The sequence below is a fragment of the Lipophrys pholis genome (assembly GCF_963383615.2).
Source record: "Lipophrys pholis genome assembly, chromosome: 13".
Taxonomy (NCBI): Eukaryota; Metazoa; Chordata; class Actinopteri; order Blenniiformes; family Blenniidae; genus Lipophrys; species Lipophrys pholis.
The window spans coordinates 3,577,777-3,594,374 of NC_137632.1; the positions used below are offsets into that span (position 1 = coordinate 3,577,777).

Here is a 16,598-nt window from a genome sequence, read left to right on the forward strand (position 1 = left end):
AAAAAAAAAAAACATAATTTGCAAAGTTAAGTTGCAAACTCATGAAGATTGTTGTAAAACATTCTTGTGATCCAGACTGTTTTATAGCAGTAAATCCAAGATAAATGTAGATGGCTGTCTGGACATGCGGTGGATACCAACATGATGCCAACAGAGATTAGAAAGGAAACACACACATATTCAGTCAGCACGAAGAGGCTGATCTATGATCTGGTGCACAAGGAAGGAAGCTTTAACCACTGGCCATCACTTCCATCAGGTTTGATAATGCTGCAGCGTTTTACACGGGGTTACAGTGGTTATCATGGCCAAGGTCTTTCCGGCGACAGTCTGCTCGTCTGTTTGTGTACTTTGTGTGCAACTCAACTTTTCTTTCAACGTCCACACTCACATGTTTGACATGCTGTGTCAGTTCATATTCACGTGAGAGTTTTGGCTTTTGTTCTTTGCTGTATTTTAAAAGTTTGATGTGCAGTACTTTCTACTCGCTGCTTTAGAGAAATGTCACAGTAGCGTTTTATTTAATTTATGGACTAATTACACACCTTGAAAATCCTGTGGATCCTGATTTTGATTTTAGGGCAGTGAGAGAAGTGGAAGTGTTGTTAAAAACTGTTTTCTTTTTTCTTTTTCTTTTTCCTTTTCCTGTACATGACTTCAGAAGAACAACAGGGTGGTGGTGGGAGGACCTGGCAGCTTTTACTGGCAGGGTGAGTATTACTGTGTGTGTGTGTGTGTGTGTGTGTGTGTGTGTGTGTGTGTGTGTGTGTGTGTGTGTGTGTGTGTGTGTGTGTGTGTGTGTGTGTGTGTGTGTGTGTGTGTGTGTGTGTGTGTGTGTGTGTGTGTGTGTGTGTGTGTGTGTGTGTGTGTGTGTGTGTGTGTGTGTGTGTGTGTGTGTGTGTGTGTGTGTGTGTGTGTGTGTGTGTGTGTGTGTGTGTGTGTGTGTGTGTGTGTGTGTAAAAAAAAAGGCACTGTTCAGACTTTCAGTTCATCTCCTCCATTCTCACTTTTACTTTGGTTAACTTTTAGATTAGTTGACGTCTGCAGCCTCTCAGCATGAATAACAAACAGTGCGGCGCCCCCTAGGGGGAGCTGTGGTGCCAGCTGGCAGCCTCAGCCAGACAGATAGCTGTGCTTCTTCCAAAAGGTTTCCATGTACGGAAGCTCTCAATGAGACTTTGTCTTTAGTCCAAGTCTAAAAATCCTGTTGTGGTTTTGAATGTTACGGCTAAAAGACAAGCTCAGGCGAGAAACACTGACTTTTTCTTTCTCCTCAATGCGAGCAGTTTAGTAAGAATTTGCTGTATGTAGAGTTGCAGGTATGTTTGTTTTGTTTTGATGTGGTGGAGCTATGATGGAACCTTTAGGGAAGCACCCATCCACATTTTTTCACTTCCCATACGATGCCGAGCACGAAAGGCCAGGGCCTCCAAAGGACCCTATTGTATTTCGTGTGTTTCTTCTTTCTTCTTTGTTTTTTGACTCCTGACGCGGGTTTGAGACCAAATGTGACCCACTAAACACGCTGAAATATTGATCAAATTTGGCACGCTCATCAAGACTGGCGAAAAAATTCAGGAAATGTAAACACGGACCCCCAGAGTACTAAAATATCTCTCTAGCGCCACCTACAAACACCAAAACGGCCACCACGGCCCCTAGGAATGTCGTAGAGAGATCAAACCAAAACACAATTGTTCGTCTCATCAAGACCTAAAAATCACCAGGTCAATACCCCTGACCTAAACTCATCAGGAAGTCTGCAATTTGCCTTTCAAAGTACGATTTTCACCCAAAAAAGGCCCTCAACCTCGAAGGGAGAATATATTTGACCCCCTAAACATGCTCACATGCTCATCAAATTTGCCAAGCTCATCAACACGAGATTAAAATATGAGAAAATGTTCAAATTAACCCCCAGAGTGCCAAAATGTGCTCTCAAGCCCCACCTACAAACACTAAAACGGCAACCACTGACTGTAGGAATGTCGTAGAGACATCAAACCCAAACTGAATGGTTCGTCTCATCGAGACATACGAATCACGTGCTCATACCCCGGACCTAAATCCAACAGGAAGTCAGCAATTTGCCTTTCAAAATAAGATTTGTAAACGCTAGCTGCTCTAAGGGCAAATATCGTATCAGCTTCAAAACACTATTAAATGACAGAGAAGACTCTCCTCCTCAATAATCCAGAACATTTTGATTAGTCGAGCGGTTTTGTTTTTATTAGCCGTCAAAGTTCCGACCGCCGAATCCCGCCTCCTCCAAGCGACTTTGAGCCCAAATTTGACCCACGAAACACGCTCGACTGTTGATCAAATTTACATCAAAACGTAGCTACAGGTCTTATGCTTTTACTGAGGGGCTACTTTTGTCTGTCTTTTAAACGGTTCTCGATTCACAATGACTCGTTCGGGAGGTGGGTCTCGGCTGTGATCTGTCTCTCTTCAGTGTCGCAGCTGCTGAGAGGGGGGCAGTGAGAACACACACACACACGCACACACACACACACACACACACGCACACACACACACACACACACACACACACACACAGACAAACGCCAGTCGCAGGAGGAGGAGGAGGAGGAGGGGGAGAAGGTCTGATGTCATTCTTTAACATGAAGTGCTCTACACTCACACACACACATTGCACAGACACAACATGAATACACAAACACACATGTTAGTATTGCTAGGTAGCATGCTTAATAATTCTAATGCTAGGCTAGTTAGCTTAGCAGATTAGCATGTCAGATAAGACCAGATTCCAGGTCAGGGACACCTGGGGAGGAACCTGTGTGATTTTCAGAAAGATAAATTTAAAGGGGCCCGAGGCCGGGATTGGGCCGACCCAACGGGCCGGAGTTCAGGGCAGCGAGGTCCCAACCAACCTTGCAGCTTTAATTATCATTATTGTTTTTTTGTTTATTGTGTATTATTGTTATTTTTATATGAGGCTGTAATAAACTCCTCTCTACATGCAAGTATGAAATGTACGAATGTATGTATGCATGTATTCTCCCAAAAGACCACTTGAGGTTAGTATAAGGTCAGAAGAGGAAACAGTACAAACATTGTTCCTCCATTTTGTTCCGAATCACCACAGATGGGAAGCGGAAGTACATGAAATATGGCCGCTTCCTGCAGGTCGCCGCCATTTTGTTTTGAAGCCCAATCACAGCGCCACTGTTGGTGGGAGGCACAGACAGTGGGTGCACTACATGATCCGCAGTGCGACCGTACTTCTCCAGAATTGAAACCCCGCCAGTGCGGTATCAAGATGGTGGCTTACGGGCGCTGACATACTTGTTTGTGGTCGCCGCCATAATTGCTCACAGTCAGCGCCATACTACTCTCAAACTTGAAACCCCGCCAGTGCGGTATCAAATAATGGCGCCGACGTTCTTGTTTGTGGTCGCCGCCATATTTAAAAGGCAGAGTGACATCAGTGGCTAAAGATCAAGAACGAGATGGATCATGTTCAGTTCTCGGAAGCACAAGTACACTGGAAGGTACATCCAGGTAGATTTTATCTGAATAAAGCTCAGAGAGCACACACACACACACACACACACACACACACACACACACACACACACACACACACACACACACACACACAGACAGCGGCAAATTAAATGTGTTTTTGATGACAAACATAGTCGAATAACTGACTTTTTTATTCATTTTTTATTCCAAAACACATAAGAAACCTGAATGCATCCCTCCCTGCTCCTTGTTCACCACAAGCTTGTCAGACAAACCCAAATGTGCAGCTGAAAGTCCAAATCCACACTGTGTTAAGCTTTCAGCTCAGCGAGTGCAAGCTGGGATGTGTCACTGTGGGTCGGTGGCAAAAACAATCGTGTTAGGACGGCCATGTTCTTTGGTTTTTTCTGCATTGTCACTTCCTGTTTTATTGATTATGACACTTATTTAGGAATTGTTTGTGGAATGTCACTGACAGTGACAAACAAGCAACATGGCCAAGGAAGAGTGTTCAGGTGGTACAATGTTGTCATGTTTATGCACATTATTATTATTATTATTACAGTATAGCTTCACATTGTTTCCTATTTCTCAATGGGAAATGGGACTTTTCCCAGCTCCCAGTTTCTCCTGAAAGTCTTGTAATCCCAGCTGGTTGCCTGGTCTCACAGCAGTGTGCTGCCACTTTAAGAATGCAAGCACAGGTGAAGTACAGTGTGTGTGTGTGTGTGTGTGTGTGTGTGTGTGTGTGTGTGTGTGTGTGTGTGTGTGTGTGTGTGTGTGTGTGTGTGTGTGTGTGTGTGTGTGTGTGTGTGTGTGTGTGTGTGTGTGTGTGTGTGTGTGTGTGTGTGTGTGTGTGTGTGTGTGTGTGTGTGTGTGTGTGTGTGTGTGTGTGGTGGTCTGTGGCCGGTTGTAATCCCTGTTTGCCCGGCCGTCTAACACTGAAGGGCGTGACACACATGTTTGCTCCCTGCATGGCGAGGTTCTTCCTGGGCTGTGCCAGCCTAATTATTGTTTCCTGTTGAGTCAACACTCACAATTACACAACCAACCATACACACACACCGCTACAGTACATGTGCCTCTGTTTCTGATTAGCCAGCTGTTAACACCGTGTCTCTGTGGCTCCTTTAATTACAAGTCAACTATCAGCTTGTAAACAAACTTGTACAACTGTTGCTTTTTTAAGGATTTTTCCTTTTTTTTTTCTATTTAGCTTTTTTCCCCTCATGTTGGTGCCACCATACCCTCCTTTTCAGGTTTCTCTTTGCTTTTCCTCTGGTCTATTTTATTTGTTTGAGCCCTCCGTTGCTCTGAGTTTTTCTTTTTTTTAATCCCTCATTGTTCTCTATCGCTCATATTTCGTTCTGTCTTCCTTGAAGTCTCTATGTTCTCTCTATTTTTGCTTTGTTTTCTCCACGATCATTCTTTGTTCTCCTTCTGTCTAACAGGACTCGTTGACACGACAACGTTTGAAGTGAAATAGCGTCGTTTTTACTTTTAAACCAAGACGGAGCGTTTTCAAAAAGTTCCACCTTGGGAGCTGTTTTCAAAAAATTTTGTTTTCAGTGACTCCGAGCGCCGTTGTTGTGTAAACGGCAGTGTTGCCACAGTTACCTTGAACAAGTAATATGATTACTGATTACTAGTTACTCCTTTAAGAAGTAACTTAGTTACTTTACTGATTATCTGTTTGTCAAAGTAACTAAGTTAGATTACAAGTAACTTTTTAGTTACTTTCAGCACCTGCCGTGTCGGCAGGTGCTGAAAGTATCGGCCGTGTCGGCATTTTTATGTTGAGACGGTGGGGGGTGTCCCCCCACCGTCTCAACATAAAAATGACAACCAGTTTCACCAAGAACTCAGATCACTGCCTGACCTCCTGCACCTGCTGATACATATTTTAACCGTTGACCTACTTTCGTTGTTGTATTTATATCTGACTCAAGGTTTTATCTGATTTTTACTATTGCTGGTATTTATTTTTTGTAGTCCATTTTCTGAAACTTGTAGTTCTTCCCCCACCACGGCAGACGTCAATAACTTGCGCCGCTGTCGGATTATTATGACGTCGCTAAGTGAAAATGCGGTTCGACTGCCACTGCAATGAAGCCTCCTAACACCTTTCACTAACTCCTTTAGGAAGCCTCCTAACACCTTTCACTAACTCCTTTAGGAAGCCTCCTAACACCTTTCCTTAACTCCTTTAGGAAGCCTCCTAACACCTTTCCTTAACTCCTTTAGGAAGCCTCCTAACACCTTTCCTAACTCCTTTAGGAAGCCTCCTAACACCTTTCACTAACTCCTTTAGGAAGCCTCCTAACACTTTTCCTAACTCCTTTAGGAAGTCTCCTAACTCCTTTACTTAACTCCTTTAGGAAGCCTCCTAACACCTTTCACTAACTCCTTTAGGAAGCCTCCTAACACCTTTCCTTAACTCCTTTAGGAAGCCTCCTAACACCTTTCCTTAACTCCTTTAGGAAGCCTCCTAACACCTTTCACTAACTCCTTTAGGAAGCCTCCTAACACCTTTACTTAACTCCTTTAGGAAGTCTCCTAACACTTTTCACTAACTCCTTTAGGAAGCCTCCTAACACCTTTCACTAACTCCTTTAGGAAGCCTCCTAACACCTTTCACTAACTCCTTTAGGAAGCCTCCTAACACCTTTCCTTAACTCCTTTAGGAAGCCTCCTAACACCTTTCCTAACTCCTTTAGGAAGCCTCCTAACACCTTTACTTAACTCCTTTAGGAAGTCTCCTAACACTTTTCACTAACTCCTTTAGGAAGCCTCCTAACACCTTTCACTAACTCCTTTAGGAAGCCTCCTAACACCTTTCACTAACTCCTTTAGGAAGCCTCCTAACACCTTTCCTTAACTCCTTTAGGAAGCCTCCTAACACCTTTCCTAACTCCTTTAGGAAGCCTCCTAACTCCTTTACTTAACTCCTTTAGGAAGTCTCCTAACACTTTTCACTAACTCCTTTAGGAAGCCTCCTAACACCTTTCTCTAACTCTTTTAGGAAGCCTCCTAACACCTTTCACTAACTCCTTTAGGAAGCCTCCTAACACCTTTCCTAACTCCTTTAGGAAGTCTCCTAACTCCTTTACTTAACTCCTTTAGGAAGTCTCCTAACACTTTTCACTAACTCCTTTAGGAAGCCTCCTAACACCTTTCCTTAACTCCTTTAGGAAGCCTCCTAACACCTTTCCTTAACTCCTTTAGGAAGCCTCCTAACACCTTTCCTAACTCCTTTAGGAAGCCTCCTAACACCTTTCCTTAACTCCTTTAGGAAGCCTCCTAACACCTTTCCTAACTCCTTTAGGAAGCCTCCTAACACCTTACCTTAACCTCGTGACGTCATCCAGGGGTTAAGGTGAAGTCGATAGTTAAGGAGATAGGAGGGACAATTCGGATGTACCCTCTGTGTGTGTGTGTGTGTGTGTGTGTGTGTCCGTCTGAAGGAGAATAAATGAGTAATAAAGCTGCTTTACAGACAAGAAACTCATCGTTTTCTCTTCTTGTTTTTTCATCTTTTTATTTTGTCCTTTCTTTGCAGGCCAGCTGATCTCGGACGACATCTCTGAGATTTTTTCACGCTTCGATCAAAAATATATCACTCCCTACGGAAAGACACTCGCTACCAAGTCTGCTGGTGCTCAGTATGATGACAGCTATCTCGGTGAGCACACACACACACACACACACACACACACACACACACACACACACACACACACACACACACACACACTGCATTAAGCGATTTTTGATCCTCTGTTACACAGGCTGTAAATCATTAGATTGGATAGAAGAACATTTCCACAAACATTTGGATGATAATTAAAATAAATAGAGATCTTATTTTTTTTGTTTACAGAGCACGTTCAACACATCATGCATTTTTTTGGTCCAATTTTCCACCAAATAAAATTTGACCGGAGCCACAAAACATGTTAAATATCTGGAATAAAGAAAATCATAAAAAAAGAAGCAGCATGCCCCAGAGCAGCTGTGGTGACAGCGTGGCTCACCACCACTGGTGAGACTGGTGTGAATGAATAATGGTCTCTGTAAAGTGCTATATAAATCCAAGCCATTATTATATTTCATTAAATGTTTTGTTTTTCAATTTCAGAGGTTCGTCCTTTTTTTTTTACATGGATTTTCTCATTTTAACTATTTTATAAGTTTGTTCTTTTTCTTAAAGTTTTTCTTTCTTTTTTCTTCATTTGTCTTTTCTTTTCCATTTATCCATTTTTCTTTTTCACATTTTTTCTTTATTTTATGTTTATTGCTTTTGCTGGAAAAAAAACATCTACCATTAAGTTTTAGGATTTCAGCTTGATTTTCCTGTACATATATATCTGTGTGTGTATATATATATATCTTTTATATATATATATAATATATAATTGGCAGTTGTAGCTATTTTATCCATTTTTAACATGTTAGTAAATTTACCAAGAAAATCCTGCTCTGTCTGTATTTACCAGGCTACTCTGTAACGGTTGGAGATTTCAACGATGATGGAGAGGAAGGTAGGAAACACCGCCCAATTCAAACAGAGTTTTTAATGTTTTCTTTCTAAATACCTCTTGTGCTGGTGATCTCAGTGAGGGGAAGACACAGGTTGAATATAATGTGTATCAGTTAGATTCAAACATCTCGCATATCAAAATGTTAATTTAGTTTTTTTCATCCTCATTTCATGAAGGTAAACTCTGGTTGTAATTTATTTAATTACTCCATGTAAATGCAGATATATATCTCTTCAACAACAAGGCCAATAAACCATTGACGAGACAAAGCTCTGATCTTTGGCTTCCTTGTGTATCTTTTCTTAACTTTTCAGACTATGTGACTGGAGTGCCCAGAGGAGACAAGGCGCTCGGTTATGTAAGTGTCAAATCGTGTTCACACTCCATTTTTTATGAGTCGCCCTCATATTTGGATATCTGGCAATGAAAAACATACTAATCCCGGGTGTTTGAAGAGCTAAACGTGTCATTAAGTATCAGCGTTTAGATTGCAGCTTTTACAATCCTTCCAGTGCGTTGCACTGATACAGCAGTTCTTATTTCCTCTATTTGTTTAATGGATGAAATCGCAAGTAAGAATGAAAACGTGCTGTTCTGTACATCCAATAATGAAAGCTGTGAATGCTACTCTTTTGAAATGGATGACATGAAATTGGTTTGAATGTTTCAGGTGAACATCTTCAATGCTCTCAACATGGAGTCCATGATCAACTTCACAGGCACTCAGGTGAGTCTCTGGATGACTTGTACCACACAGAATCCTCTGTAATGAAAGGGCACCAGGGTTCTCAACCAAATCCACATTTATTCAAACACAGATCCAGTAAAGTGAAAACAATTATGAAGCCGAATGTGTGTGAACACTGTGTGTTCAGGAAATACTGGGTGTAAGAACTAGTAGTACTGAAGGAGCCAGTAAACTGGGTGTTGAGGTCGTGTCTGCAGGTTGTGATCCAGGTACTTTAGATCTGGCAAATCATCTCCTGAGGAAATTATAAATCATCGATAAAACGTTCATACATATAACTTTGATAATGATACTCGTACTCATAGTTCAGGATCGTAGGTGGAGCCCCAGGCTATCAGACCACAGGAAGAGATCAAACATGGACGTTCTTTTTGAAAGGCAGCAGTTCTGTCAGTGTTGTCCCACATGGACTTCTGTGTTCTCTCGTGGTTCTTAACCGTGGGACTGGGACGCCTTTGGCTCGTTTCAGTTCATCTGTACATTGCACATGTCAAAGAAAAGTATAATCGGATCATTTCTACAATCCAAAGCAAACCTGGGAACTGATCCGAGGCCGGCCAGGGACCGTCTTTCTTAGGGCCCAATAACACGGCAAACGTGAAAACGCAACTATTTGAAAACTGCTCCCAAGGTGGAACTTCTCAAACTCCCAGTGTTTCTGCCGTTGCTGTGTGAACGGACATTGTCAAAACATTGCAGTGAAAATGTAAAATTTTTATATACATGAAATGAAAACTCCAAAACGTTGCGTTTTCACTTGAAACCACATCGTGTAAATGAGGCCTCAGCTCTCCAGCGAGAATCGGCTGCCGCCCACAATAAAAACAACTCGGAACAAAAGGTCAAATCGAACATTTAAGCTAAAAATCGACATGTTTGCCTCAGTTTTCTTTGACATTTACACTCACCCCTCGTCTTCTTGACCCCACACTTCAACTTTTGAGCTGGAAGCTCCCTGAACATGAACTTTGTGACTGAGCTTCTTTGCACACTGAACAGAAGATGTTAAAACTTTTGCAAGATTCTTGAATCTTAATGAACACGACTTTGAAGGTGGAATATATATATATCAGTGGCGGGCCGTGCATTTCAGACCTCTGCCTTCACTAGTGCTGGCCTGACTCAATCGACCCCTCAATAACTTAATTATGGCTACAAAAACCATGTTACCATGCAGAAATGCTCTGTGCACTTGGAGCACTGCGGTGCGTTCAATGACCTCTTGGGAAAATCTTGAAAATTGTTTGGACAATAAATCTGCAACCAAATGTCTTTATCTTTTCCTTTAGTCATTGTAGGTTGACAAAAACTTTATTTAATCAACACAACTATATTTTTGTTCATGCAGCTGCTACAGAAGCAGTCAGCTAGCTGGAGAGGGAACTCTGTGACCATCCAATCAGAGGGCTTGAATACACTGACGTCACCCCAGGCCTTCTAGAAGGTCCTGAGTCGCCAATATCACAATCTGATTGGTTGAAGCAGCAGCGTCACAGACACTTATTTCACACTATAGACGCCTGCAGAAATGAAAGTGAAGGCCTCAGGCAGATTTCTTTACCCCGGCAACAGGTGATGGCTGAAATGTGATTGGTTAAAAGCTTTAATATGGACGTACGTGTCTGGAAGCAGCCGGGGGAGAAGCTCTGAGAGGAAGCGGACAGACAGTTTGATTATATTTTGTCCATGAATACTGCTTAAATAATTCCAGTCTGTGATTCTGATATTTTTCTTCGGCCTGCAGAGAAACCCTTGCAGGTGCTGACGGTCCACCACTGATAATAAATATTATTTAGTTATTATTGCATTTTTATTGATTTATTTATTTTTTCTTCTTTTTAAATGGTCTGTCCTGAAACTGTGGCTTTCTTCATCTGACTGATGAAGCATCAATATTGTGAAGTCAGAAAGTGCAGTTGGAGAGGCGTAGGAGGGAGAGAGAGTTTGAGGAGGGCGGAGAGGGAAACACAGGCTGTCAACAGCAGAGTTAATGACAGAGTTCCTCTTCACTTTTCAGCCCGTCCTCCATGACTCAGCCTCTGAACCCACTCACCTCTCTTTTATCGGTTTCCTCCTTTTCTCTCCGGTTTTCAGTGTCTGTCCTTGGCCTCTCTTTTTATCGACCTTTTGCTGTTGCTTCTCGCTCCTTGAATATTGTGTCTGCACCTCTTATGAATAACGGTTGAATCTAAATCACCTTGTGGTGCCAATTGAGAAGAAAGTGACATTGAATAATTAAGATAAACTTCTTAATCGGAATCATGTCCCTGCTGGAAACCGTGTCAATGGCATGACACGTGGCAATTGCAAAAGAAATGGTTTGTATTTTTTCTGTTGATGTTTCAATAAGATATGAAATCATTGATTTTAATGTGCAGATACACTTTAACTGCACAACAATAGGCCGGCAAATGCTAGGTTATATAAGCATGTTTATGGCACAGGGGTGTCAAATCATAGGCTCATGGGCCAGGACTGGACCGTAACAGACTCCAGTCTGATTTTAAAGAAAACAGAGATTTTTTACTTTGGATAGTGTTTTTTGGACATTTCACTGTATTTAGCAGCATAAAATATTATTAAAATTTACTGTAGCTCCAGATTGTAGTCATTTGTGATACTAATAGTTTAGTTATTGTGAAAATTTTAAGATTATTATGACACTATTTTACCGGTCCGGCTATTTTGAGATGAGATCGGGCTGAATGGGGCCCCTGAAGTGAAATGATTCCACTGATATAGCGTTAATGTTAGCACCTGTAAGCATGACATTCAGCAGCTAAAAACTTGTATTAGAAAGTTTTGTTCTCATTAAACTGTTTCCATCAGCTGCAGCTCCGTGGTCAGACTGATTGAATTCTTCTCAGTAGATCAGATTGATAATCAGGTTTTTATCCACCAATAATATCATCCGAGGCCATCGTTGAATCAATCCCATGATGCTTTGCACTGTTGGCTGTTGACATGCAGCTTCAGCCAGAAGCCCAGCAGTGTTGACGATGCGTTTTCGTGCTGGAATAATCAACGATGAACTTACTGTTCCATTTGTTTCCTCTTGTTTTGTAGATGGCTGCTTATTTTGGACATTCAGTCGCTGCTTCAGACATCAACAATGACGGGTAAGTCTACTAACGAACCACAAGAGCTCCTGGCAACTGAATTTAAAGAGACATTAGGACTCGTAACCTCTGCAAACCCTGAGGAAGTGCAGCTTCACAGCTGTTCTGTCTTCTTCAGCTTTCAAGTCTTGCAGCACACCCTGAACAGACTTGAGGGCTAGGGTTAGATAAGATTTTGTATCCAAGAAATAATCTACCAAACACACATTTTCTTACTTTTTGTGCATTTTCACTTAGAAGAAAGAAAATGGATGGATATAAACCAGCATCTTCTAAACACACTCCACCTCGGAAATGTATCTGTGCGTATTTCCGACACACTCGCATTCACACCATCGGACAAATCCAGTCACCAATCAACCCCAAACCCACGTTTCTTCGACAGTTTAAGAAAACTGGAGTACCCAAGCATGTGTCGGGAGGAAAAAGATGCAAACTCTACATGGAAATTCTCCAACTCAAACTTGAACCGAGGACATTCTTAACATGACTACCACCACTTCACCACAACCTTGTCAAATCTTCCATATCTTCATTTTCTAATATAACACAGAAAAGATCAACACATTCAATTCACAAAAAACAACCGAAACAAACAACTTTTCGAGACGGTACAAAAAACAAAACGAACACACAAAGTTGAACACACAGACGGTAAACTAAGACTTGTACTTGATCTCAGATAAACTGATCATTCATCACATACACACAAAAATGTACTCAACAACAAAACCTTTTAAAGTTTAAATTTATAGGTTATTATGGTACTACTATTGTCGCTTTACTGGTCTGACTCATTCAACCAAAATGAGTTTGACACCCGTCTCCTGGACTACGTAACAATCTCCCACTGCACATCAGACAGATTCCTCTTCTTCGTCTCTTTTTTAATCAAATCTTAAAACCCTTAAAGCCTCTTGTCCCTGTTTTTTAAGTCCATGTAAGATATTAACATTAACATGCGAGCTGCTTATTTTGTTCTCTTTGCACTTGTTTATACATTTGTAAAGTAATTTGTAGTGCTGTCAATCGATTAAAAAAAATTTACTTATTAATTGCACAATTTTCTGTAATGAATTACATTGTTTTTCTACTGAAGACTGAAACTTGTAATGGATATTTTATAACGTTCTTTTAGCTTGAATGCTGTTTCTCTCCAAGATGAGCAAAATAATAAAAACATAAATAAATTAATTAATGAGCATCTAACATAAGTCTGGGTTTTGGTTTGAGAGGGAGGGAGGGAGGGAGGGAGGGGGGAGGGAGGGAGGGGGAGGGAGGGAGGGAGGGAGGGAGGGAGGGAGAGAGAGAGAGAGAGAGAGAGAGAGAAGAGAGAGAGAGAGAGAGAGAGGAGAGAGAGAGAGAGAGAGAGAGAGAGAGAGAGAGAGAGGAGAAGAGAGAGAGAGAGAGAGAGAGAGAGAGAGAGAGAGAGAGAGGAGAGAGAGAGAGAGAGAGAGAGAGAGAGAGAGAGAGAGAGAGAGAGAGAGAGAGAGAAGAGAGAGAGAGAGAGAAGGAGAGAGAGAGAGAGAGAGAGGAGAGAGAGAGGAGAATTACTTCTGTGGTTGTTAAATTCAGCTTTTCAAAGTAAAGCTAATGATTTTGAGGTCCTTAATCAGCTTTCAGGGAAACTTTTAACATGAAACCTTCTGCCTTATTATTCCACTCGGTATTGTCCTGCTCTGGAGTCACGGTGCAGTGACGCTGCACATGCTGCTGCTCCAGTAAGACAGTTAAAAAAAAAGTGAAAGTAAACCAAACTCCATTAATTACATTCAATGTTTTTCACGAATTAAACGTTTCAAATCATTAATTAAATTAACACATTATTTTTGACAGCACTTGTAATTTGTTAATGTAATGTAATTCATCTTGTAAGATTTTATTTTGTCATTTGTATTGCACTTTGATTGCTGTAGTTGATTTAAGTGCTCTATAAATTAATACGGATTGGACTGGATTTATTTGTTTTATCATCTCTCTTTCAGGCTGGTGGATTTGTTGGTGGGAGCTCCTCTCTTCATGGACCGAGGGTCAGACGGGAAACTGAGGGAGGTTGGACAGGTAGGGGACACACACACACACACACACACACACACACACACACACACACACACACACACACACACACACACACACTCACGCACACAGTGTAATAAATCACGTTTAAGGTGATCTGTCTCTAAATGTTTCTACAATCATATAAAAAGCTAATTATCTTCAGTGTTGCAATTGAAACAACAATCCTTACTCTAAATAAAACACTGAAAAGATCACACACAGCATATTTCTAGTTTTGACGTCTCTCCTTGTTAGTTACTGCAGCTGTCTGTTTTTCCAGGTGTCAGTATATTTGAGTCGAGGAGGATTTTCCTTCCACCCCCCTCAGCTGCTGACTGGAACGGAGGTTTACGCCAGATACGGTTCTTCCATCGCAGCTCTAGGAGACGTGGACATGGACGGCTTCAATGGTACGAAAGATCAACAAAAACCCACTTCATTCCTTCTTATGATTAATATATTTCCTTTTATCAATTCATTTTGGGAGTGAAAATTTAGATAGATCATAGGGCCATATAATTAATACTGCCTGTGTGGATTCTGCAGGTATAATTCCTCAGCATCTTGGAAAGGAAAATCCTCCTCTCTGCTTTAGTATTTGAACACACCAGCATGAGTCAGAGAATTAAACACCAATCATATTTTCAAAAGGTGTAGACCACATGGTATCAATTGACCAATCACGTTGCTCGTTAATGGGCGTAACACAAAACAAAAGTTACGTATGTACCTGCGGTTCTATGAATCCCCGATGACCGCCAGAGGCGGTGCTTTAAGCACTGGATGATCATCAGGTCGAGAATATTATAACAACAAAGTCACTTGTGGCTCACGTGAGTCTATATAGTCACGTGACACTAGAAGCTCAGTCCCTTAAACTTCTCGCGAGCACACAGGGATTTCCAAGGGAGTGAACGCTCTGGGGGGCATCTGGGATTCATGCCTACTACCCAAACCAAGGTTTGTATCTCCCCTCACCCCAACCGGTCAGCAGAAAGCCGCCACCTCTGAGTCTGGTTTCTGCAAAGGTTTTTTCACCAGGATCAATGTGTTCTTGAGAGACCCTCAGCAATGTTGGGAATATCAGTGGGAACGGTGGGAAGGCATATAGTAAAGTTCTGGGCCAGTTGTGTGCCAGTGCGTCCAGGCCGAGGGAACTGGCCTCGCCTTTGAGGGAAAACCACAGAGTGCAATGGACTCCGTGTAAGCAAAAAGGTCGACTTCTGCTCTGCTGAAGGTCTGCCAAACCTGGTCTACCACTGTCGGGTGAAGCCTCCACTCCCCTGGCAACGGTGACTGGCGGGACAGAAAGTCCGCAGCCACATTCTGGTCTCCTAGTATGTGCATGGCTCTCAGACTGGCCAGACGTGGTGCTGCCCAAGTCAGAATCTGGGCGGCCAACCTGAATAGGCTCACAGACCTGGTTCCCCCCTGGTGGTTGATGTGAAAAACCACACTGGCGGGAATCTGGGCGGCCAACCTGAATAGGCTCACAGACCTGGTTCCCCCCTGGTGGTTGATGTGAAAAACCACACTGGCGTTGTCCGATCTTACCAAAACATGTCTCCCCTGAAGGTGTGTGAGGAATTGTTTTAGTGCCAACTGCACAGCCGTCAATTCTAGCACATTGATGTGTTGTGTCCGTTGACAGGGTGACCATGTTCCCTGCACCATCTGCCCTTGCCACGTTGCTCCCCAGCCTCGGAGAGACGCATCGGCATGGTCGACCTCCCAACAAGAAGGAAAGGCACCCAGGGGAACACCTTGCGTGAGGTACGCTCTCTGTCTCCACTGAGACAGGGATCGCAGGCACAGAGGAGACACGCACAGCCTCCTGCGTCTGTGATCGTGACGCCAGGGGTCCAGATGCAACCTGTTGAGCCACATCTGAAATGGGCGAAGAGACAGCAGTCCCCACGGGACCACTGTTGACGATGCCACTAACTTGCCAAGAAGGCGAAGGTATAGCACATACGGAAGTGCCCGCCCACGCTGGAAGTGTGGGAACATCTCCAAAATATCCTGGACCCGCTGAGTTGAGGGGCTTGCGGTCATCGTCCGCGAATCCAATACCATCCCAAGAAAGGTGGTCACCTGCGCAGGGACCAGATTGCTCTTCTCTAGGTTGACGTGCAAGCCTAGTGAGGCCACATGATCTAGTACAGTCTGCATGTTCCAAATGACATCCTCCCGCATCAGTGCACATATCAGCCAGCCGTCCGGATATGGCAGGATCTGCAACCCCCGAGCCTGCAGTGGAGACAGAGCTGCAGCCACGCATCTGGAGAATACCCTGGGGGACAGGGAAAGTCCGAAGGGGAGAACCCTGAACTGTTAGTGCAAACCGAAAGAAACGGCAATGTTGAGGTGCATTTGGGACATCAAAATACACGTCTGTCAAATCGATTAACATGAACCAGTTGCCGGGAGATATTGCCTGGAGGACCTGGAGGACCTGGTTGACGCGCAGCATCCTGAACGGAATTACTTTTAAAAACTTGTTCAGACCTCTCAGATCCAGAACGGGGCACAGATCGCCCATTTTCTTTGGTACTAGGAAGTACCTTGAATAAAAAAGAAACCCTGGTCCGCAGGGGGTCCACAGGTGTGATGGTACCTTTGGCCAGCAAAGTGTGA

The 16,598-nt window shown here is 42.8% G+C and overlaps 1 protein-coding gene across 1 annotated transcript in view; it reads left to right on the top strand.

Annotated features, from left to right (window-relative positions):
* The window catches only part of itgav (integrin, alpha V), a 53,478-nt gene that overhangs the window by 19,738 nt on the left and 17,142 nt on the right, over positions 1-16,598 (top strand). Inside the window, exons 6-13 of the mRNA XM_080479133.1 lie at positions 662-710; positions 7,055-7,177; positions 7,992-8,036; positions 8,351-8,394; positions 8,707-8,763; positions 11,851-11,903; positions 13,889-13,964; positions 14,242-14,371. Of these exons, the coding sequence (XP_080335259.1) occupies positions 662-710; positions 7,055-7,177; positions 7,992-8,036; positions 8,351-8,394; positions 8,707-8,763; positions 11,851-11,903; positions 13,889-13,964; positions 14,242-14,371 (577 nt within the window). The remainder of the gene's footprint in view (positions 1-661; positions 711-7,054; positions 7,178-7,991; positions 8,037-8,350; positions 8,395-8,706; positions 8,764-11,850; positions 11,904-13,888; positions 13,965-14,241; positions 14,372-16,598) is intronic.